This window comes from Balaenoptera ricei, chromosome 20 (genome assembly GCF_028023285.1).
Source record: "Balaenoptera ricei isolate mBalRic1 chromosome 20, mBalRic1.hap2, whole genome shotgun sequence".
NCBI lineage: Eukaryota > Metazoa > Chordata > Mammalia > Artiodactyla > Balaenopteridae > Balaenoptera > Balaenoptera ricei.
In genome coordinates, this window is record NC_082658.1 from 34,986,073 (window position 1) to 35,009,858 (window position 23,786).

General features: G+C 36.1%; 1 protein-coding gene across 3 annotated transcripts in view; it reads left to right on the top strand.

Moving 5' to 3' along the window:
- The window catches only part of STXBP4 (syntaxin binding protein 4), a 192,708-nt gene that overhangs the window by 115,809 nt on the left and 53,113 nt on the right, over window positions 1-23,786 (top strand). For 2 of the 3 annotated variants that reach the window (XM_059908301.1, XM_059908302.1), the window contains 3 exons: window positions 1,643-1,759; window positions 2,250-2,299; window positions 3,860-3,993. In XM_059908301.1, the coding sequence (XP_059764284.1) occupies window positions 1,643-1,759; window positions 2,250-2,299; window positions 3,860-3,993 (301 nt within the window). The remainder of the gene's footprint in view (window positions 1-1,642; window positions 1,760-2,249; window positions 2,300-3,859; window positions 3,994-23,786) is intronic. The other variant, XM_059908303.1, reaches the window with a different exon arrangement.

The window sequence follows — 23,786 nt, forward strand, 5'->3', positions numbered from 1 at the left end:
ATGATTTTCTCTTTATCTTTAGTGTTCAGCAGTTTGACTATGATCAGTCATGTGTTCACTTATTTTTATTTATATTGCTTGAAATTCATGGAATGAGGTTCCTGATCTGAGGAAAAGTGTCTTTCGCCATTTCTGAAAAACCCTAAGCTTTTATCCTGACCTATTCCTCTTTCATTATTTCTAGTCTGTCTCATGTAATTCAGATTGGATGTATGCTAGATCTTCTTCTGGTTATTTTGTCTCTTCATATTTTCCATTTTTATTTTTATGCTCTATTATGACAAGTTTCTTTACCTCTGTCTTCCAGTTCACCCATTCTCTTTTCATCTGTATCTAATTGGATAGTAAATGCATAAATTGAGTTTCTAATTATTACTGCATTTTTATTTTTTATTTTTATTTTTTTAAACATCTTTATTGGAGTATAATTGCTTTACATTGTTGTGTTAGTTGCTGCTGTATAACAAAGTGAATCAGCTATACGTATACGTATATCCCCATATCCCCTCCCTCCTGCATCTCCCTCCCACCCTCCCTGTATTTTTACTTTTTGTATCGATTTTTTTGTGTCATCTGGATCTATTTTGATAGTTTCTTGTTTCTTTATTATGCTTTAAATTCTTAATTTTTAAAACATATTAAACATAACTTTATATTCTGTATCTGATCACTTCAGTAGCTGCTATCTCTATAGGTTTGATCCTATAATTTGTTTCCTTCAGCTGACTTTTCATCCATAGTAGCTTATTTGCTGAGATCACGTTCTTTTGATACATTAAATGTAGGCATTCTTTGATGTCTGAGTTTATCAAATAACCCACTAGAGAAATTTCTTGTTTGCTTTTACCAGCCAGGGACCAATTTAAACTAAGTTTTCAGCTTATGAATGTACAGGCCACACAGGTAGTATAAATTCTGACCTGGAACCTGCATGAGTTGGGGGACTGTGGTTGGCAATTATTCAGGGGACACTTTTTTAACCATTCACCAGAGGCAAAAATCAAAAGGTTTGTTTCTCCCTAATTCACCCATTAAAGTTCTCCTGTTTGCCATTTGTGCCTGATGAAACCCCAAACTATAGGCCTCCAAGGATCAGCAAATACCCTGAGATCAAATTGTGCTACAGTGTACTCTAACTTCAGTGGGTTCACTCAGCATTGCTATTGCTTATCTTCATGAAATTCCTTCACTTTTCCCGGAATTATTTTACTTCCCCATCAGCTCAGCTTTACATTGGGTCATATTATATTAAATATGTATATATATCTTCAGCATGTTGGATTGTGCCACACTAATAGGGGTTTCCATCAGCATCTGGTAACCATGTTGTCAAGAAACACCATAAACTAATTAAAATGTATTTTAATATAAGAATATAATATAAACTAATTAAAATGTATTTTATATTTTAATATAAAGTTATTTGTAGCTTATCTTAAAAAGTTTGCAGCATTCCGTGCAGTTTAACTTTTAAAAATATGCAATTAGTTAAGTACCCCCCAAAACCAGAAGATATGTACAATAAGAGAGAAAATAAATGATATAGTAATGTTGGATATTAGTTAATAAAAAATGAAAATAACAGCCACTAGTATAAAATTGAAGAAATGTATAATATGTTCCTTTTGCTATCTCTGTCCAGGAAAGTGTTCAGGAGTTAAGAAAGCGAATCACAGTACTTGACTGCCAATTGCGAAAATCAGAAATGGCTCGAAAAACTTTTGAGGCATCCACTGAAAAGCTTCTTCATTTTGTAGAGGTAAATTCTCCTGTTACATCACTTTATGTCCATTTTTAAGAAATGTATAGACAACTGACATACAGGTAAATGTCAAGGTGTTTGATGGCTAGTGAAACATTCTCTGGCCTCAAAACAGCAATGGTGACTTACAGTCAGATTTTAAATTGCTTAGATAATGAAAAGACCAGCTAACATTACAGATTAAGAGAAATAATTGAGACAGGGTAATATGATCCCAAATATATACTATGTTTTAATGAACACTTTCTTAACTTTTGATACTATGTAAACATTAGTTGATAACTACCCTATAAAGAAATGTTTCTCTGTGTATTATAATGCTGAGTAGAATTGTATGTTAATGTAATTGATTTTTTTCCCTATATAAAAGAAATACCTTTTTAATCGTATGGGTGGAGGGGGTTATAAATATTATTTAAGCAAGAAAAAACATTTTAAAAAGCTATCAAAGTTACATTATCACCTTCACTCTCTTGTTTGTCTCTAGGCTATTCAAGAAGTGTTTTGTGATAATTCTCTTCCTTTGTCAAATTTAAGGTAAGAAAATTTAAGTGCTTTCTGCAGAGTATGTCCACTGATTACATTCTTCATCTGGTACTTGTGCTAAACTACTAAAATCTCTTAAAGTCTTAAGATAGTCAAAGCAATTTTTTCCTTTTATAAAGACTGCCACTAGCAATGTTGTTCTACTTCTAGCAACGTATGCTTGCAGAAACATAGGAAAACTCCACCCTTTTCTGTGAAAACAGCAGTTCAATAAATGAAGGTGATTCATTATATTTTAAGTTTCCACATAGCATTTTTGAATTTAGAAAAATATGGTAGTACATGGTAGTACATATGGTAGTACAGCTTTAAACTCATTTTAATGTAATACTTTATTTCTTCAGGTGAAATCTGATGTTTTTATTGTTATCTATGCTGCTTATGATGTAAAATAATTATGTGAATACCATGATGATTATTTTCAGTACGATGTTAAAATACTCAGCAGTCAGATTCCGCTTGTATGGGTTAGACATGTCCCAAACTCCCACCACCCAAGGTTTCATTGTGACCTTGAATAATAATTCAAAAGCTTTGGTATTAAAAATGACTATTTAAAAGCCAGAGCCTGCCCTTGCAGGTTCACAGGACAAAGGTAACTTTAAAAAGCAACATTAATATATGTAACTGAATCACTTTGCTGTACACCTGAAAGTAACACAACATTGTAAATCAACTATACATCAATTTTTTTTAAGAAAAAGCAACATTAAGCAACTTTTTCCTACATCTTGGAAAGTTAAACACTAGTAAAATTCGTCTCAGTCTTTTTAATACACTATATCATCTGTAGTGGATATTGGCCTTGGTATTCTACACGGAATAAAGGCTCTGTATTTGAATTTGAGAATTGATGCTTTAGTTTCTCCTTGTGAATTAATACTATCATGCTTAGGAAGATGGATTATAAGTAATGATGGCTTTGTCATCAGTTTAAAATTGTCTCTTTTCAAGTAAAAGTTTCAGCATAATGGTAAAAGTAAAACCTTGCATTTTAATTGTATCAGAATGCATTCATTTCAGGTGACATTTGCATTTTTTAAAAGTGGTATAAATGCTCTAGGCTTTTTTAGCTTTAGGGATAACAAATGGAAGAGTTTAAGAGAGAATTTCAGGAGCAAATATACATATTGAACTCATATTTAATATTACTAGAAGTAGTAGTAAATGTCTCTTTAACAAATTTATGTTTAAGTGCTTAATTTAAGTGTTTACAAACTAAATAAAAGGCCACATCATGTTAGCATAACACAAGCACTCACAAAATAAACCAAACAAATGATTTAGGAGGGAGCTGTCCTTCTATCCCTTCCTCCTTATGTATAAGGTAAACCTAATTTTTAAAATATGCCTATTTATTATATAATAAAGAATTGAAAACAGAAATATTATTTTGTGGGAATTATTTCGATTATGGCTATAAGAATACAATGTTCCCAGAAATCAAAAATTTTTGTACAATTTCATAACTAATAAGAAGAATTCAGATTTAGCAAAGATAGATATTATTCATTGTGTAATAAGTTTAGCTTTATTTTATTGTCCCCATAGTGAAAGAAGAGCTATGTTAGCTTCCCAGACGTCCCTCACACCACTGGGAAGGAGTGGACGTAACATCCCAGCAACGCTGGCACTTGAATCTAAGGAACTTGTTAAATCTGTCCGTGCCATACTTGATATGGATTGTAAGTTTTCTGCATTTTTTTCACGCTTTTAAAAATAACTTATTTAGCAAAACAAAAGAAGAAAATTTCAAGTTTGATAGTTTAATCTTGTTAAATGCATTGGTTTGCCTACAGTAAAATTGATAGCTTATCGATAAAAATCTTAATGCAACCAATTGTAGGGGGAGAATACTTGCTTTATTTAAAGTGCTCAAAATGGCTTCCAACAGAAGATAGCTGATTGAGACTTTTTTTTTAACCTCTACGTCCATCTAAAGTCTCTTTGAAATGGAAGAATAAATATAAAAATAAATCCACAACAGCACTGGAAACCTAGAAGGTTGGAATCAATATTGAGGAAATTTTTAATAATATACAACAGATGGAATAAGATTGAAGATACAGCCCAGCTGTGCAAAGGACCCCAGAACACAATAAAGGTGAAAGACAGTGAGTTAAGTAGAACCATGAAAAACCCTCAAGATCACAAGCAGGGAAAACTAGGAACAAACCCTGGGGCAGTCAGCAGGGTAACTAATTAAAGGGCTGTAGAACAGCTGAACCAGTTCCCTACTCTTCAGAGCTGAGAGAATACCTCTGTCAAGGGACTGCATGATCTGTCACTGGACACCCCCAGAGTCAGGGGTGCTCTCAGTAACCTCCAACATCCCAACTGACAGGGAGATCCTTGGGGAAAGCTTAAATGATTAGATATTTCCATCCTTCCCTCTTCCTATCTCCAGGTACTTTTTTCCCAACATGTATTTGGACTTCCTTTTTGTTTGTGTTCTGTCTCTTCTCTTGGAGTCAGTGTGTCTGCTGGTTGTCTTTGTGCTAGCATCTAACGGTCCATTATTCCTCTAATCTGCACTCTTAATCTCCATGCTGGGGACCAGATTTTATATGTATATATAGAGAGAGAGAGAGAGAGAGAAATAAAAGTCCGTGTTAATATACTAAAAATTCACAAAAAATTTATAAAAGAAAAAAAAATCTATGTTAATCAAGTATCAAACTAGTAAATTTTGAGTAAAGTCCTGGGTAGTAGATGACTTGACTAGGTAATAGGGGCAATGTTCAAGACCCTTCCTTCAAGGTAACCTTTGACTTTAAAACAATACTATAGAGGATTGGAATCCATGCCTCTAATAGTATCTGCTCAATTTCTGCAATGAGTATTTTTTTGTAATTTTGTATGACCTATTACATTTTTTAAAATCAAATTATATTTTAGAAACCCTATAAAAACTCTTTTTATAAAGAAATTCTGTATTTTTTAGGAGGGATGAAAATAGCCACTACTAATGTATTATGTGTAAGATCAGAATTTTATATATCAGACATTTTTAAGCTAGGGTGGGTACAGTGGAGGAAAACACCTGCACAGACATAGCCCAGTGGACATTGTAATCATTAATTTTAATTACCTTGCTAGCATTAACCTTTATATTTGTCAAACATGATTATTCAAAGAAAATTTTTGAAGTTCAGCAGAACTTCTTTGGAAGAAAAGTGGAAAATTACATCTTCACTTTTTATCTGTTATAAGATTATACCCACTCCGCTGCTTAAAACTAGCAAATTGTTTCTATGTTGTCTTCCTATTTAGAAATACAATTGCTAATGTTTGCATATTTCCCAGCACTTTTGTAATTATATGTGACATATCTTTTTCAGTGTGATAATTCAGATAAACTCAGCTCATTTTTCTTTCTCTTTAAGCAGTAGCTTTTTCTATCTGTAATGAAAAGGAGAAAATTGCTATCATGTGGTAGATAATTCAGCCACAGCCTCCACCTCATTTCCTTTGCCATGGCTCTCTGATTATTTCAAGTTTCAATTTGAAATTTTCATTTGGGTAATTGCCTCCACTTTCTTGTTAATTTAAGTATACTCCAGGATGTTATACTACGGAATTTCCTCAGAAATGAAATTAAGATTTCTTAGGTCTTATAGATTAAAACCAGTCACTAAGGAATATCTAGAGGACAATTCGGAACCATTTTTGGATCATGGACTCCATTGAAATCCGGTGAAAGTCCTCTTCCCAGAAATATGCAATTAAGCACATTTTTTTCATGCATTTTCAGAGTGTTTATGAACCCCGACTTAAGAACCCCTGATGTAAAATTACAGGGGACACGAATGCTTTCTACAGCATTGCAAACATGGCCATCCATCTCTCACAAGAATACCTCTAGCAGTGGAGAAGTATATGAATCACGTAGGCAGCCAAGAGTCAAGCAGCACTTTGAATCCACGTAAACAATGTGCCTCAGAATCTCTGATGTTCCCTAGAGGTACCCCAGGGAGCACCTCAATTGGTCATCCAACTTCATTAGGCAAATTACTTAACCTCTGGGCCTGTTTCCTCATATAAAAGGTAGAGATTATAATATCTGAAGTGGCAGGATTGGAGGATTAAATGAGATACATGTAAAGTACCTGAAAGTATAAGATGTTCTATAAATGGCTGTTACTGCTGCTGGTACCACATTACTATTTATAGTAATTAATATAAAGAATACTTTTTCTCTATGGTAAGTATTATATAATTATTTTCTAAAGTTTGTTTAACTTCGATACATTTGAAAATGTCATAGCTGAGAGCTTTTCTTAATATATAATATTTAATGCTATTATTGATTTTGAGTTAGAACGTAATCATCACAGGAAACTGCGGTTAAATGTATGAACCAGCAGCTTATCTTTCAGTTGTTTATTGCTAACTGTAAGGAAACTTAGATCTGCTCTGTTACATTACTTTCAGTGAAACAGTATGTAGACATAATAGGCATTTTCAATCAGTACTGGGACCTCTGGAGGCCCTTATATTGATCTCCATCAATATTTACATGGTCAGTATTGTAATGCTTTAGTGTCATCTTTATTTGAAATAAGTACATGTTTTAAAGTGTAATCTTCATTTGATTGACATCTAGATTAACAAAATTCTGTAATGAAAGCAGGAAGAGGCAGTTCTATTTTTAAAAAATGCATATTAAGACAATATCTGAAAAAAAATAATAAACAATATCTGGCTGGATATCCAATAGGAGGTTTTTTATAAAAAGAGAACTTATTGACTCCCTGGTAAATCAGCAGAGTAAACACAGGCTTCTACCTTCCTTCCCATGGAAATGATCAATGGAATATAAAAATAGGGGGGAAGTCTTCAAAAGCACTAGCAGTTACAGGCAAATCCCCAAAACTTTTCTACATAGGGCAGGTAGGACCACATAGAAGAGAAGCATGAAGGTCCTCTGCTAAACAGCAATAGCAATTATGGGAATAACTGGAGGGAACCCCGGCAGGAGGGAACCCCTTCCTGCATTCTAATTTGAAGGGGTAATGAATAAAGTCAAAGACTGGCTAGGGGGTAGATGGACTCTTTTTACTCTATTATTTTGGAGAATCAGTGTCATTTGTTGAAATCCTCAGGGTCCACGCAGTTTCTGTGTCAAGCAGAAGGCCATCTGGGGCTTGGTCCTTCAGGCAGCCTAGACACACTTTAGACCTGACACACACTGGGACATACAAGAAATGTATGTAAAGAAATAAATGTAAAGGGAACCTGGCACAGCAGCTTCTGCACCACAGGCCACATTGCTCTGCACAGCCGCCTCTGGTCCTGGCTCATGACTCACTCCCCTCAGACTGCTGCACTGTCCTTATACTTGCAATGCAAGTGCACATGGGCCAGCCTCCAGCCTGAGCTTTAGAGCATACCTTCAACAACAACTTGGTTGAGTGTCAGGGCAGCCAGGGATCCACATATTCTTGCAAAGGTCAAAAACCAATACTGAGTAGAGAGCTCTCTACATTCAAGGCTTGTATAAAGAGAAACATACAACACACACACACAGTTCATTCAAGCTCTTATAAACAAATATATATATATATATGTATACATAGAAATATATGATTATGAAAAAGTCCACTTTCAAGAAAATAGGAGGTAGCTGTCAAGATTCAGAATAGACTTCAGGATCAAGATGGTAGGGTGATCTCATGCCATTCTGTTCCTATACCTAGAAATGACGTTTAAAGTTGTGTGTGTGTGTTCAAAAGATAAAAACCGAGAAAGGAACGCCTCCCTGCACCAGAAACAGAGGGTAAAAGTATAATAATAACCGGGGTCTTCAGCTTCTGAGATACACAGGATTGACATGAGCAGCTGGAGCAAAGGTTCAAACACCCATGAGGGCCCAAATGATGCCAGAGCAAAGGACGCAAGGAGCAGGAACCTTCCAGCATAAAATACACTTTCTTTTCTCAACTTACTCATATATAAGGCATTAAAAAAAAAAAATCCCTTCAGTTTAGGAGCCATCTGGGCCTGCCGCCAATTAAATTTGAAAGTAAGGATTCTCATCCGCTACAGGTGGGAATATAACTTGACACAACATTCTTGGGAATCAGTTTTGCAGTATATATCAAGAGCTTTTAAAAAGTCTATTTGAAAAGTTTTTTTGAAAGTTAAAAGAAAATTTTAATGGTCATATATTTTAACCTGATAATCCCACCTGTTAGTATTTTTGCAAAGAGAATAATCAGTGATGTGCTTAAAAATGTATATACAAGTATTTTCATTGTGGCATTTCTTTTTTTTTTTTTAATTTTTTTATTTATCTATTTATGGCTGTGTTGGGTCTTTCGTTTCTGTGCAAAGGCTTTCTCTAGTTGTGGCAAGCGGGGGCCACTCTTCATCGCGGTGCGCGGTCCTTTCACTGTCGCAGCCTCTCTTGTTGCGGAGCACAGGCTCCAGACGCGCAGGCTCAGTAATTGTGGCTCAGGGGCCCAGTTACCCCGCGGCATGTGGGATCTTCCCAGACCAGGGCTCGAACCCGTGTCCCCTGCATTGGCAGGCAGATTCTCAACCACTGCGCCACCAGGGAAGCCCCATGTGGCATTTCTTATAAAAGCAGAAGTATGGATGTTCAACTGTTACATATTGGTTGAATAATTATATAGCTTTTACTCAACCCATTGAAAATAAGGATGAACTTTTCCCCTACCAAGCAACAACCATCCGATTACACATATTTGTCTATGTAAGACTCCTGTCTCAATTTAGATATTCCTGTCTGCAATTAGCAATATTTTAACTTTTAAAATTAGAATGTCAGTAATAGCTGCTTTTTGTCTTTACATTCTGATGGTAATTAGAAGTTATTTAGGCAGATGGGAAAAGGCTCTTTGAGAAAAAGGGGAAATGCAGTACTGCAATATTTAAAGGCCTTCACAATTTTTCTTTTGGATCCAAAGCTCACACTTGATATAGCATCTTCTCATTGTACTTATTCGAGGTCTCAGACTCTCATCTTTGCTTTCCTTATTTCCTTCAAAGCATATTTTTATTAACCAACATGAATTTATCAAAGGAAAAGCCTTGTATATATATATATACCATGTGTATACGTGTGTATAGCCATGTGTGTATATATATATATATCTTTGAAAGTCAGCTATACTATTTAGAATGGGCATTATGGTATTTATTTCCCATAAAGTGATCATATTATTTATATATCTTTCTTCTCCTAGAATTGGGGAAAATGTTTCACGCATAGGGAATAGGTTATGTGATCTGATGCCATTTGAGAGACAGTTTCACCTGTTTTTTAAGACAGACCTATTCTCTAGCGACTTGGTTATTCAGAGCCAGATAATAACCACTGTAAATATTTCTGGTGTCTTACCATTCAAGGAAAATGGCAAACTCACATATTCTCTTATATTGTTGCAAATTGAAAGTAGGTTACTGATATAATGTTCCATTAAGAAAATATATCAAATTTAATCTTGGGTGGTTTCTGGAAAATAAACTATACTTGAGTTATTCAATTTTGTTTTAAGTGGGCAAATTATTACTAGCCTCAAGCAAAATAAGTAATTTCTTTCCTGGTACAATTTTATTTCCAAAAACAAAAGTGAGGGAAAAATATATCACTTAAGAAAAGGTAATCATTTAGATTCACTTAGATTCATTACTTCGTTCTTTCATGAATTATTTATTGAGTATCTACAATGCGCCAGACCCTGACATAGACCCTTTGATAACAGCATAAACAAAATCCTTGCTATCAAGCTGCTTAAGTAAATTGTAAGGGCAGAGATGGACAAACAAGTTAGCAAATAAGTACATGACAATTCCAGACAGTGATGACTGTTAGGCATATAATAAGCCAGATGATGTGTAAGGGAATGTGAGTCAGTGGGGATGCTACTCCTCCTTTTTTGAAGAGGTGTCATTTGAACCAAGATCCAGCCAGGAGGAAACCTATGTGGAAAGAGTTTTTTAGGCCAACTATAAAAGCCTTGAGATAGGGGCAATCTTGACATATTTGAGGGACAGAAAAAAAGCCTGGGTATCTGATACATATGAGCAAGCAGGAGAGTAGCAGGAGGTAAGGGTGGAGATTTAGAAAGGAGCCAGGTCATATAGGGCTTTGAACACCATAGGAAGGAGTTAGGATTGTATTTTGAGTATTATAGAAGCCATTAATGGTTTTAAGCAGAAGGAATAACATGATCGATCTGGTCTACATTTTAAAAGATCATTCAGGCAGTTTTTTGAAACTGGACTGTAAGAGTAGCCAAGAGTGAAGAAAGCAGGAAGACTAGTTGGCTATTACATGATTTACATAGGAGATGGTAGTAGCATGGGCTAGGTTTGGAGTAGCAAGGAACAAATGTTCATTTTTAAAAAGAGAAGTTGGGGCTTCCCTGGTGGCGCAGTGGTTGAGAATCTGCCTGCCAATGCAGGGGACGCGGGTTCGAGCCCTGGTCTGGAAAGATCCCACATGCCGCGGAGCAACTCGGCCCGTGAGCCACAATTACTGAGCTTGCGCGTCTGGAGCCTGTGCTCCGCAACAAGAGAGGCTGCGACAGTGAAAGGACCGCGCACCGTGACGAAGAGTGGCCCCTGCTTGCCACAACTAGAGAAAGCCCTCGCACAGAAACAAAGACCCAACACAGCCATATATACATACATACATACATACATACATACATACATACATGAAAAGAATGTAAGCAGACAAGAATAGCATTAAAAAAATAAAAAATTAAAAAAATTTAAAAAAAAAAGAGAAGTTGGTCAGAATGTATAATTTTTTGGAACACTTGAAATTCAGTATTAATGTTTAAATTTGATAATCATTGCATATCGGGTCAGTGAGTAACCAAAAGTCCACAGCACAAAGCAATTGCCTGTCATCATCTTGGATCTTAGACTACCTCATGTTTCCCTACTGCTCCTTCTGCACATTAATTAAGTGTTGGGTATTTGCCTTTTTCATTAAACAAGTTACTGATAATTGAAGTGTTGAAATGATTTAATAATACCAAATCTGTAGTAACCATCTGCTATTCTCTATTGGTACATAGGAAGCAAACATAATACAGTTTGTCAGTCATAAAAATCAGGAAGCCACCATGTTTCCAGTATTTAGTATACACAAACAGATATCCAGGGTGAGTCAATCCCAGAGCTATCACATCGTATGCGTTTTCATAGAAGATCATTTACAGGACAGTATTTCAGATATATACTTTAATCACATATACTACCAGCAGCCATAAGGTATGAAGGCATGGCTAGACAAGCAAGACCTAATTTCTCACACAAAGCAGGAATATAGTTGTCAAGGGGATTGCAGAATGCACAATATCTAGGATTTAATTAAGTAAAAGGCTGTATACCTTAGTACTAACATGGTGAACAGACTATAGCATAAAATGATTTCCAACACAAAAGCAGAAAAAATACAAGGAATGCTTCAGAAATTACAGAAGGCATAGATGGTAAAATGTAGTGAATTAGCTCTTCCAAAAAATGAAACTAATTCCTTGCACAGTTAGAAACCTCTATAATAATAGGATGTCTAAAGTATAGTTCATGTTTCTATCCTATAACTGGACAAGCAAAATGTAAATGGTGGCAGAAAGAAATATTTTCCGTCACGGCCTGAAAATGTCCTCATTCAAACTGAATGCATTCTTTTAGGTTAATGGAATAGGTGTTCTCCAGAGTTCATATGAGGACAAAGTATTAACTCATCTCAGGAAAGACAGCAGCAGTAGCAGTTGTGTACAGCTACTGCTTTAATGATTATTTAATATGATAAAATAGTTCAATTTAGATCCAGAAGTTCCTGCCTTCAACAACAGAATATTAATATTACTATTACAGATAATATATTTTAAAATAATAATACCAAAGATATAGATTTTTTAAATTTTATGAGTTTTACAGTTTAAAAGTACCATTTTACATCAATATGTTCTCACACAACCCTGTGAGATAGGCATTATTATGTCTAATTTAAAAGATTTGAAAAGATTAAGGCTCAGAGAACTTAATTTACTTAAGTCACATGCTTGGAAAGGACAATGCCAGGACACTAACCTAGGCCTTCTAATAGTAGGTCCTATAAGTCTCACAGGGGTATAGTTAAGTCATTATATCACAATTAATTGGCCGAATTTTTTTTTCCTTGGGAACATCTAAAATGGCAGGATGCCTTATATTCAGTGTTATCTTAGATATGATAAAATATGATAACCTCTCAGAGTCTTGGTTTCCTGTCTCTAAACTGGGGATACAATCTTCATAAGATTGTTTCAAGGATTAAATGAACTAGTATGAAAGCACTTTGTAAAATATAAAGTGCTATGTAAAGATAAGATTATGTTTTAGAGTTCATTTTTTATTTTAATTAGAATCATTGACTAATTTTCATGACTTACAAATATTCAGAATAAAGCAACAGATTACATTGGTTCAGGAAGCTTTAATAATTTTCAATCAGGTATAGATGGATACCTGACTCAGTGATATAGTTGTTTTCTCAGGAGGTCAGATTGGGAGAGTATCATTTTTTTTTTTTATTAGAAACCTCTGTATTGTTTGATTTTTTTTTTCTTTTTTTTTTTAGAGTGAGCATTTGTTACTTCTAAAATTTAAAGCATCCTTAAGTAAAATAAATTTTTAAACACCATGGAAACCTCACAGTAAAAAATAAAAGCTCTCTGGGCTTCCCTGTTGGCGCAGTGGTTAAGAATCCACCTGCCAGTGCAGGGGACGCAGGTTCGAGCCCTGGTCTGGGAAGATCCCACATGCGCGGAACAACTAGGTCCGTGTGCCACAACTGCTGAGCCTGCACTCTAGAGCCCGCGCACCTAGATCCGGTGCTCCCCAACAGGGGAGGCCACCGCAGTGAGAGCCCCATGCACCGCAGCAAAGAGTAGCCCCCGCTCGCCTCAACTAGAGAAAAGCCCAAGTGCATCAACAAAGACCCAGTGCAGCCAAAAATAAAATAAATTAAATTAATTAATTAAAATAAATAAATAAAAGCTCTTTCAAATCATTTACAAAACATTGTATAAAGAGGGAATAATAAATGTACCTAGACAAAAACTAAAATCTTTAATAATATTTTTCACATATTTGTGACCTTCTGAACTCATCCAACCAAGGTTACCAATTAGATTAAAATGATTAGATCTTGGGACTATAAATACTATTGATGTTTCTCATTTCTTTTATAATAACCCCCAAATGCTAATGAAAGTTAAAGTCAAAGTAGATACAGCATTGGGAGTGAGAAAACCTAATCCCTGGATAAGATTTTTTAAACCTTAGGTAACTTCCTCAACTTGACTTTTGCTCCATTTACAAAATGAAAAGAACAAGCATCACAGCTTATTACGTTACGGGATGAAATGAAATAACATTTGTGAAATTATCTTTAGTTTTTACATAAAAAGTAGTTGTTTGCACCCTAAATGAATATCTTTGTCAAAAAGATAGATTCACTTTTACTATTATAGAGGCAGAATAGCATAGTGAAAAGACCATATGCTGGATTCAAATTCCAGCTCTAACACCTAATAGATTTGTGCAAAAGCCCCAAAAGAGGTTCTGTAAGCTATCTTGAGTCTCATTTTCCTCACCTATAAAAATGGAGATATCACCAACTCATAGGGGTGTTATGAGGATTAAAGATAATGTAACTGAAGCAACTAGCTGATTAAAGTTAATGTTTATAAAGCGGCTCATATCATCATTATAATACATCATTATTTTATCTCATCATAGTCATTATAATCTTCATCATTCATTGTCATTATGTAAAAGGGTTTTGTCCTTGCAACCTAGTCTGATATGATCAACTATTCTCTTCCTCCCTCTTTTTTTTGGAAAGCTGGAAACCTTGGAAGGTGATGAAAGATTTCTATTAGTGTAGATTTATATAATTTATCATTATTAAATCACTGAGAACACGTAAAAATGATGTGCTAAAATCCCTGAAAACAATTCCAAAGTATCATTTTACTCTTTAATATAGTAGTAAAAATTTGAATAGGAAACCCAGCTTCAACTCAATTTTTTTTTCATGGATATAAAGTTTGAAATAATAAAATTTGTGTCTAACTGGCAGCTTCGAGGACTCTCATATTTCTTACTGTCTTGTCTGTGGAGAGGGAGGCCATGCCGACCTTTTATAGATGATAGAAATACTGAAAGTGCCTATGGATGGGTATAACTAGGCATCAGTTCTCTGCACAACTTTGACAGGCATTTCACCCATATGAGGGAGGAGTAAGCCATATAGTTATCTGGTGCAAGAATGTTCCAGACAGCAGGTGCAAAGGCCTGAGGCAGGAAGGTGCCTTGTATGTTTGAGAAAAACAAAGAGAGCAGTCTGGACACAGAGGTCCGGCTCATTGTATCATTCAGTCCTCAGCTCATTGTCTGCTTCTCAGCAAGGCCTTTCCTAACTACCTATTTAATTTGGGCCTTCTCTCTCCCTCCAAATACTCTATTTCACTCCCCTATTTTATTCTCTCCTTACGACTGTACACTATTTTTTGTTTATTTTCTTGTTAATTTTCTGTCTCTTCTATTAAAATATGAGCTCCCTGAGAACAGGGATCTTGACTGTCTTGTTCAGCACAATTTAGGTAATGCCTAAAACAGTACGTGGCACATAGTAGGTTCATGAAACATTAATATTTCAACATTGTGATTAATATCTATTTAATAACTATATTTCATGTATATGTTTAACGTATATGTTTTAATATCATTTACTTAGGTGTGAACTTAAACTAATGAGGTCCCATTTTTATTCACCAGAGGGCCATCTATTAACAATGACCCTCAGTCTGTAGTGTTAGTGAGCACATGAGGAAACCAGCACACTCACACAATGTTGATAGATGCTACTCAGTTCAGCTCTTTTGGAGAACGGTCTGTCTGTGTCTCTAGGAATCTAAAATGTACATTTTCTTTGACCCTTCAGTTTCACTTCTAGGAATCTATTATGGAAATAAATGCCCACTCATATGCATGAATCTAATATACAGAAATATCCACTTGTATGTGCAAACAGATATCAAATAGTCAGTTCTTTCCACAAATATTCGTTGCATACTTGTGTATCAGGCACTGAGAAGAGAGGCTGGCTCTGCTAATGTTGAGAATGTCCCTGAAGCTCAGGTATGACACAGGTGAGACTTGAGGAACAGCGGAATCACCTCTTCTCTCTTGTACATGTAGACCCTAGGTGGGGTACCACACATCATCAGCTGCAACCTTTTTTTTCAAAGCAACAAATCTGATAGAAGGGTAGTAAGACTATTGAAAGCCATGAACTGTGAGTGATGCACCACAAAGAGCATTAGAGATGAAAAAGAAAGAAACCAAAGTAAATCTTTAAGAGTGGAACCTCAACAGCCCAGGCAGAAAAAGAGTATGAATGATACTTTCTCAAAGTAGATCATTAACTAGTGCATGCCAAGCTGCTGTAATACTGAAGCACTTCAACTGTTTTGTGTAACATCTGCTGGAATTGTAGTTCTTCCAAAAGAATATGGAAAGGATGTGATTGTTTATGTTTGTACATATTTGGACATATACCACAGATTCCATGAAAGCAGTTTTGTCTTGCTTTGTTTTGTTTTAAATTTAGGTAAAATGGATTTGTTCTCATGTTTAGAAACCATCAATGGGAATGTGGCTTGTGGGGTAAGAAATCCTAAAAGAAGAACTGTACTGTACACAGTTACTTACAGTCTCAGTAGGAAAGAAAAGGTAGTGATATACAAATAAATCAAGGGAAACTTCACAGAACTCTTTGATGAGCTTAGATGTTTAAAAAATATACAAATAGGGGCTTCCCTGGTGGCGCAGTGGTTAGGAATCCGCCTGCCAATGCAGGGGACACGGGTTCGTGCCCCGGTCTGGGAAGATCCCACATGCCGCGGAGCGGCTAGGCCCGTGAGCCACAACTACTGAGCGTGCGCGTCTGGAGCCTGTGCTCCGCAACAAGAGAGGCCGCGATAGTGAGAGGCCCGCGCACCGCGATGAAGAGTGGCCCCCGCTTGCCTCAACTAGAGAAAGCCCTCGCACAGAAACGAAGACCCAACACAGCCATAAATAAATAAGTAAATAAATTTAAAAAAAAAAATTAAAAAAAAATACAAATATTGGACAAAGAAACAACCTAGAACTAACATGAACTCTTCAGAACAGTGGCAGGAATGTTAAAGCCAGTATTAACTTAAGTTTTTTTAAAAAATTAAAGATGAGACAAGCTATATTTGAAGCAGTAACAAAGAGAAAGAAGATTTGGTATGTTAAGTTAATATAGAGAGGGGAAAAGTCTAAGTAGTGTGGTAGGCAGATTCTTTGGTGGTCTCCATGGTCCCTGCTTCCCAGTGTTCGTACCCTTGTGTGATTCCCCCCCCCTGGAGTATGTGCAGGACCTGTGGTTTACTTGTAACCAGTAGAACTCAGCAAAGATGACAGGATGTACACAATAACATTGCATAAGATTTTAGTGCTCATTTTGCTGGAGTCTCTCACTCTTTCCTGGCTTCAAAGAAGTGAACTGCTATGTTGGGAGACCCACATGGCAAGGAGCTGAGGGTAGCCTCAGGCTGACAGCCAGAAAACTGAAACCTTGGATCCTATAACCACAAGGAATTGAATTCTGTTAACAATACCAAAACCTTCCCCAGTCAAGCCTCAGATGAAACCACAGTCTTACCAGACCCTAAGCAGAGGACTCAGCTAAGCCTTGCCCAGACTCTCGACCCACAGAAACTGTGAGATTAAAAATATATATGTATTATTTTAAGCTGCCAAGTGTGCGGTAGTTTGTTACACAGCAATAGAAAATGAATATCATAACTACTGCCATTTGCTTCTACCTTCCTAGTTGAGAAAATGACCTTCAAAGCAGCAAGGCTAGAATTTTCCCTGGAATAAAAAAATTTACTTCTATTAGAGTAAAAGATACAAATTACATTTTTAGAGCTTTGAGTCAACCTTCAGACTCACCATGAGATGACTCTTTTCTGTCTCTGCCACCTCTTTAACTCTTTTCTATCCAGTCAAAGGAAGGTTGGGGGAAATTGAAGGATACTCCTTTACAAGCATAGTTAAGACGAGGACCTCCAGAAGCAGACAGCTGCTGTTATGTTAGAAGTGGTGTCATGAGCTGAGAGAAACAGCTCTTCCTCCTCCCCACGTGATGTCTCATTCACATGTCACATTCCCACTACCTATCACAGTGTGTGACACATAAGTTGATGCTCAGTGACTGTCTGATGAATGAATTCCTTGTTAAGTTACCTCACCTATGAATCCAATGAGAAAGAAGGAAAGTCATCCCTCCCTACTATGGTCCTTTTCCTTCTTAGACTTTTGGGAATGAAAAGGCAATCATGACACTTACATGTGTACAAGGAAGTAAATGAATGAACTCTGAGAGTGCAGAGATGAGCGAATTGCTTTCTGTTAATAAAAGGGATCTATAAAACCTAACATGAATACTGATAATTTTATAATTCTCTTTTTTCCTTCTCAGTCTACAGAGTTGTGTTTAGTTTTTTTTAATCGAGATATAATTGACATATTTAGTTTTATGAGTCTTGTTCAGTGTTGGTAAATGCCAAAAGCTTAATTGTCTGATTCCAAATGATACTGACATAATGAACTCATTTGTTATGTCTCCATTTTCTATCTTCACATCACCATAAAAGTACAAACCTTTTATAACATGACAATAATTGGAATGCCTTTATCTTTCATTCATTTTATTGTCAGCTTCCTTCTTTGTAGACCTCCAGTGGAAACATAATTTTAACAATATTCATTCCTGTTTGGTACATTGAATGCATGATACATTGTATCTCATTACTAACAGTTTGTGGATTCTTTATAAATACTTTCATTAATTAATTCCTAATTGCTTTGTTGGACATTACTGATGACAAATGCCCCGTTATAGTTTCATTTATGTAACATATAAGTATAAAATGGGCAAAAATGTATACTCCATTGCTTTTACTGTCCATTTCAGAAACATGGTAATTTTTTAATCTAAACTAAGGAAATGAAACTATTTCAACTCATAATGTCATTATTTATGAATTAGGAAACTACATACCTGTAGAATTGAAACCTTTTTTTAAAAATGAATTGATAAGTGCTCAGGGGTCATGTGTAATGCCTAAGAACATGGTTAATTTTTAAAAATTTAACAAGCACTATATTATTTCTCCCTACAGTCTGTTGTCTAGGGGTCTTTAACACATAAATCATGCTACATCACTCTCCAAGTCAAAACTGTCTGATCACTTCCCATCACACTTAGAGTAAGATCCAAGCTCCTTACCATGGCTTGAAAGGTCCTTCATTTCTGGCCTTGACTAGCTCTCTACTACTCTTCCCCTGCTTATGCTATACCAGTCACATTGATCTTTTTATAATTCTTCAAACATGCCAAACTCATTTCCACCCCAGTGCCTTTGCACTTGCTTTTCCAACTTCCTAGAATCGTTTTCCTTCAGATCTTCACAAGACTTACTCCTTCATTTCATTCAGGTCCATGCTATAATGTCTTCTTTTGAAAGAGGTTTTTCCTGGCCACTCTATCTAAAATACTAGCCCAGTCATCACTACCAATCACTCATGATCCCTCTACTCATGTTTTTCTAATAGCACAGATTGCCATCTGAAATTGTGTCTGCCCCCCCGGAACATAAACTTCAGGAAGGCAGGGTCCTCACTGTGTTGTTCACCACTGTAGCCCCAGAAATTACTACAGCAGTTATTCAATATGTGTTAAGTAAAAAACTAAGATCATAGAGGTAGCCTGTGTAGGACTAAACATCAGCTGAAGAGAGAAACAAGGAAGTGAGGTAAAAATAACATGAATTTTCAAGCCTGGATTATTGGAGGGTGGTAGAACCGTTAAACGTCACAAGGAACTCAGAAGGAAAGACAGAAGGACCAGTTCTGTATTAGACGTTAGAAATGCTGGTAGACATCGAGAGGGAGGTGGGAGAGAGCTCACGACTGGAGATGTTGTTTAGGGAGCAATTCATGTAGTTCTGATAGTTGAAGCCCTAAGATGGCAGAGAAAGGGTGTAACAGGAGAAGAAGGAAAAGTCCTTTGGGGACAGCTCAGAAGGAGAGGGGCCAGATGGGGAGCAGTCAGGATGACAGGAGTAGGAATGAAGAGATTATGGGGAGCTTAACAAAAAAGAGCTCAGGGAGAAGAGAATTTCACAAAGGGAGTGTTAAGCAGTTCTAAGTGCTGATAACAAGAGGACAACATGTGAAAAATGGATTGGCTGTGATTGTAAGCATTTGTGACCTTTAAGAGAGAAGCTTCAGTAGATTGGCGAGGGCAGGAATACATTTTACACCAACACTGACTTGAATGTCAGTTTAATCTTTCCTCTGTGATTCATAAGGCATTTCAACATCTCTAAGGACCTCTTGGTCATTTTATAAATATCAGTTATGTAACTCAGTAGTTTAAAAGGTGTTGGATTAAGGAAAAAAGGTATAGGAAATTGAACTGGATCTATACAGATCCTACAGCATATGGTAGAAGTTACTTAATTTAAACAAATTCCTGCCTGTGCCCAGGTTTCTGTGACTTTCTAGTGAGGAATGCAATGTGCTCTGATAGCTGTCAACAAAGTGTCATTTAGCGTGTGCATAGTTTTTTAAATTGAGAAGTGCTAAGATAAAAGGGAAAATGTTAGTTAAGCCGGCAATATTTTTATTTTATTATCTGCTGACATAAAAATGTGTTGAACTTTATTTTTGTTATTTTGAAAAGATCTGAAAAGAATGAATAAGCAGGGAAAATTGCTCACACTCCACCGCCAAGAGGCAATCATTGTTTGCATTTTGACCTAATTACTTTCAGTCCTTTATTTCAGATTTTTAAAACTTCTGACACTTTTGTGTTATTTTTTTCTATAATGGGAGGGGGAATGTAGTAGCCAACAGCATGAGCTTGAGAATCAGATTGCCTGGGTTCAAATCCCATCTCTTGATGAGTTTCATAACCACTCTGCACCTCAGTCTCCTCGTCTGTAAAATGCAGGAACAAATAATTCTTCTATAAGCTTATTTGTCCTAATATCTGGCATATAAAACAGAGTTGATCCCATACTCTTTCCACCTTTCCAAACTTACTAGTTCTATTTTCCCCCTCCACTGGCACTCAATTGCAAGACTTTTCATCACTTTCGTTATTTTAGTTATCATTTTCCTAATGTTCTCTACTTTTCTCATTGGTTTTAAGATGCAAATATTGTTTCCAAATATAATCTAGGTTGGGAGTACTCCTGGATGCTGAGCTAATATGAGAAACTGAGGAACCCTGTTGAGGATTGTACTTGTCTATAGTGGCCTTAAAGTTGCACTGCACTGTGCCCCCACATTAAAGCCAAACATGGCCTGACTCTGTTCTGAAATTAAATAGGATAATAAACTAATTAAAGCATTTGATTGTCTGTATCAGAGTTATTATCCTGAAGCCATTAACCATACAATGATAATCAAATGACTGGATGGGCCATTACCAGTAATATGTCCCTTAGGGCACCACATCACAACTGTGTGCATTGTGTGCAGACTATTGTGACAGAAACGTTTCTAAGACTAGGCTAAATGTGAACTATTTAAGTAATAGAGAACCCAAGTGAAAACAGTTTCTTCTTTTGTTTACTTAAGGAAAGGATTCGAATTGATTTCAAGTATCTTTAAAGAAAGGGGAGATTAAGAAAAATGGCCTTGTTAGCCTCTTGGTTAAAATAATTGGTCAAATAGAATCAAGGCAGAAGAACATGACCATAAAAGCTGTAACACCTCTCTCATGGCTTCATGATCGAAAACAAAAGTAAGCCCTGAGTTCTCCCAATCAGACTCAATGGGTCATTGGCGTATGACAATTATAGTTATATTTCCCAAAGCCAACCTTGCTTTTGAGTGTTTTGGCACCCTTTCAATTACTCTCCTGTTTAGCGGCTCAGAAAAAAATAGGTGAAGTATCTATAATATTCTTTTTTTTGTGAGCAAGTTTTTTATCAACCTTACTGTTTTCTGAAAACCTTTTTTCTCTCTTCTAGTACTGTAATGTAGGTTATCATCCAAAGGTGGATCTGTCTTTATTGATAAGGTACTGACAAGGTTCTGTGAAGTGCATCACTGTGCTTTGGGTTGGAGAGTTTTTATAAACAGCAAAGTGCTATTGTTTTGTTGCTTGAGAAGATGGTGAATTGACATTAACTTAAGGAAACAGACTGCTGCAGGTTTTTCTAAGTATCTTGCAGTAAATCAGCCTTCAAAGACTTCCTTAGGAAACACATTGGCTCTTTTTAAAAATATAAATGCAATATATTAAACATAGTTCTTAAATCATCTAGCTCTTTTTTTCTAATCCAGAGATAAGAAAAATATATCAATTTGTAATATGACTTCCTAGAGATTTGGATAACAAAAAGCTTGGATGTTCTTAATCCAGCAGAGCTGTCAGTTTCCTAGTTCTTTGTGTGTTTTCATTTGTTAGGAGTTGACTAAGAGGAAGGTCACATTTGTGTGACCACTTGTGTTGCCTCTGTTCATGGTCTTGAAATTTTCTTTTAAAGAGTGACTAATTATGTACTTCTTCCCAAATAGAAAAGCAAATTTTATTTACATATTTTCTGAATTTTTAACTGTACCCTATTTTTTATTCTTTGGAGTAGAAACCATTGTTTATTTGTTTTCTCTTTAATGAAATGCAATGACATGATTATTTAAAAATAAGCTTTTACTAGAATATTTGGATCTCTAGCCCAATCACAGTAGTTTACAGTAGTAATTCATCAGCAGAGTTCTGCCATCAGTGAATCTGAAGTTCAGAGTTCTAAAGCAATTGCAAAGGGAAGCAGACCTAAATAATGAGAACATGTGTTAGGATGGCAAGGTATCATCTTCCAGCACCTGTATTACTTTTTAAATTTACAATTCAGGAGTCAAATCTGAACTAAACTTGATTAGTCAGAAGTGATTCATGTGCTGGGCTTAACCATGGTGGGAAATGACCAGAGTTAAGACTTCTTCAATCCTTTTATGAATTGTTAACGAAGGGTTTAGTTTAGTTCAGACTTCCTACCTTAGTCTTGGTAGTCCAATATAGGAATAAAGACAAACTCCAGGAAATAATGCCTTGTTTGATTGTTTATATTTATTTTTTTTATTTATTTATTTTATTTTTGGCTGCGTTGGGTCTTCGTTGCTGCACACGGGCTTTCTCTAGTTGCAGTGACCGGGGCTACTCTTCATTGCAGTGCCCAAGCTTCTCATTGTGGTGGCTTCTCTTGTTGCAGAGCACAGACTCTAGGTGCACAGGCTTCAGTAGTTGTGGCTCGCGGGTTCTAGAGCACAGGCTCAGTAGTTGTGGCGCACGGGCTTAATTGCTCCGCAGCATGTGGGATCTTCTTGGACCAGGGCTCGAACCTGTGTCCCCTGCATTGGCAGGCGGACTCTCAACCACTGCGCCACCAGGGAAGCCCGATTGTTTATATCTAAATTAAAACATCTGAGCTACTTTCTCATGTCTCAAGAGCTAGAGAGTTCAATGAAACATACACATTTATAAACATATTTTTTTTAATGCTCAAAGGAGATATTGCTGTTTCCCAAATGCACTCAAAACATTGCTGTGGAGTATATTTGCATTTGAGAGTATAGCTTAAATATTTTATAGCCAAAGTATTTTGTGGTATTTCTATTCTTTCCAAAGGCCATTAGTGCCTAAATTACAGCACAGAGATATGTGTTTACCATAATATCACATTCAGAAAGCCATGAAGGCAAGCAGTCTGTTGGAATGCGCAGGGCAGCAAGTGTGCTCTCTTTTTTGTTTAGTTGTTGACTTGCCAGGTGAAAAGTCAAGTTCCCCCATCTTAACTCTAATGCCTAACGATGCTACAGAAACTTAATTGGTATTTAAAACAGTTTTGAGATTTATAGATAAAAAATTTCACAGAAGCACAAATTTTATTATCTGGCTTTCTGTCTAGTGGTTCTTCTTAGTACACACTGAATATAAACTTCCTTAAATAAGAAGGTAACATGTTAAGACTGTGAAGAGGTCAAAAAGGATAATTATGGTTGTATCTAATTATCATGTAAGTTAACCAAATGTAATTACAAAGCAGTTGTTAACTTTTGTTTAAAGGTGTTTGTTTTTTTTTGTTTGAGTGGAAGACAAAAAAATGTTGGGCCTTTGTGCTCTTCTGTTTTGGCAGTGCTCTGTTATGTGACCTAGATTTCAAATCTCTGTAGTATTTCCTGTATAAAACCAGCGTATTCCCTCTCTGTGCACCTACCACTAATAATAAAATATGAGTCAGCTACGCAGAGGCACTATCTGTGTAAGGTTTTTTAATCAAAACCTTTTATTAATGAAAACAAGTACAAAGTGCTATTGTAATGGAGATGAGCTAAT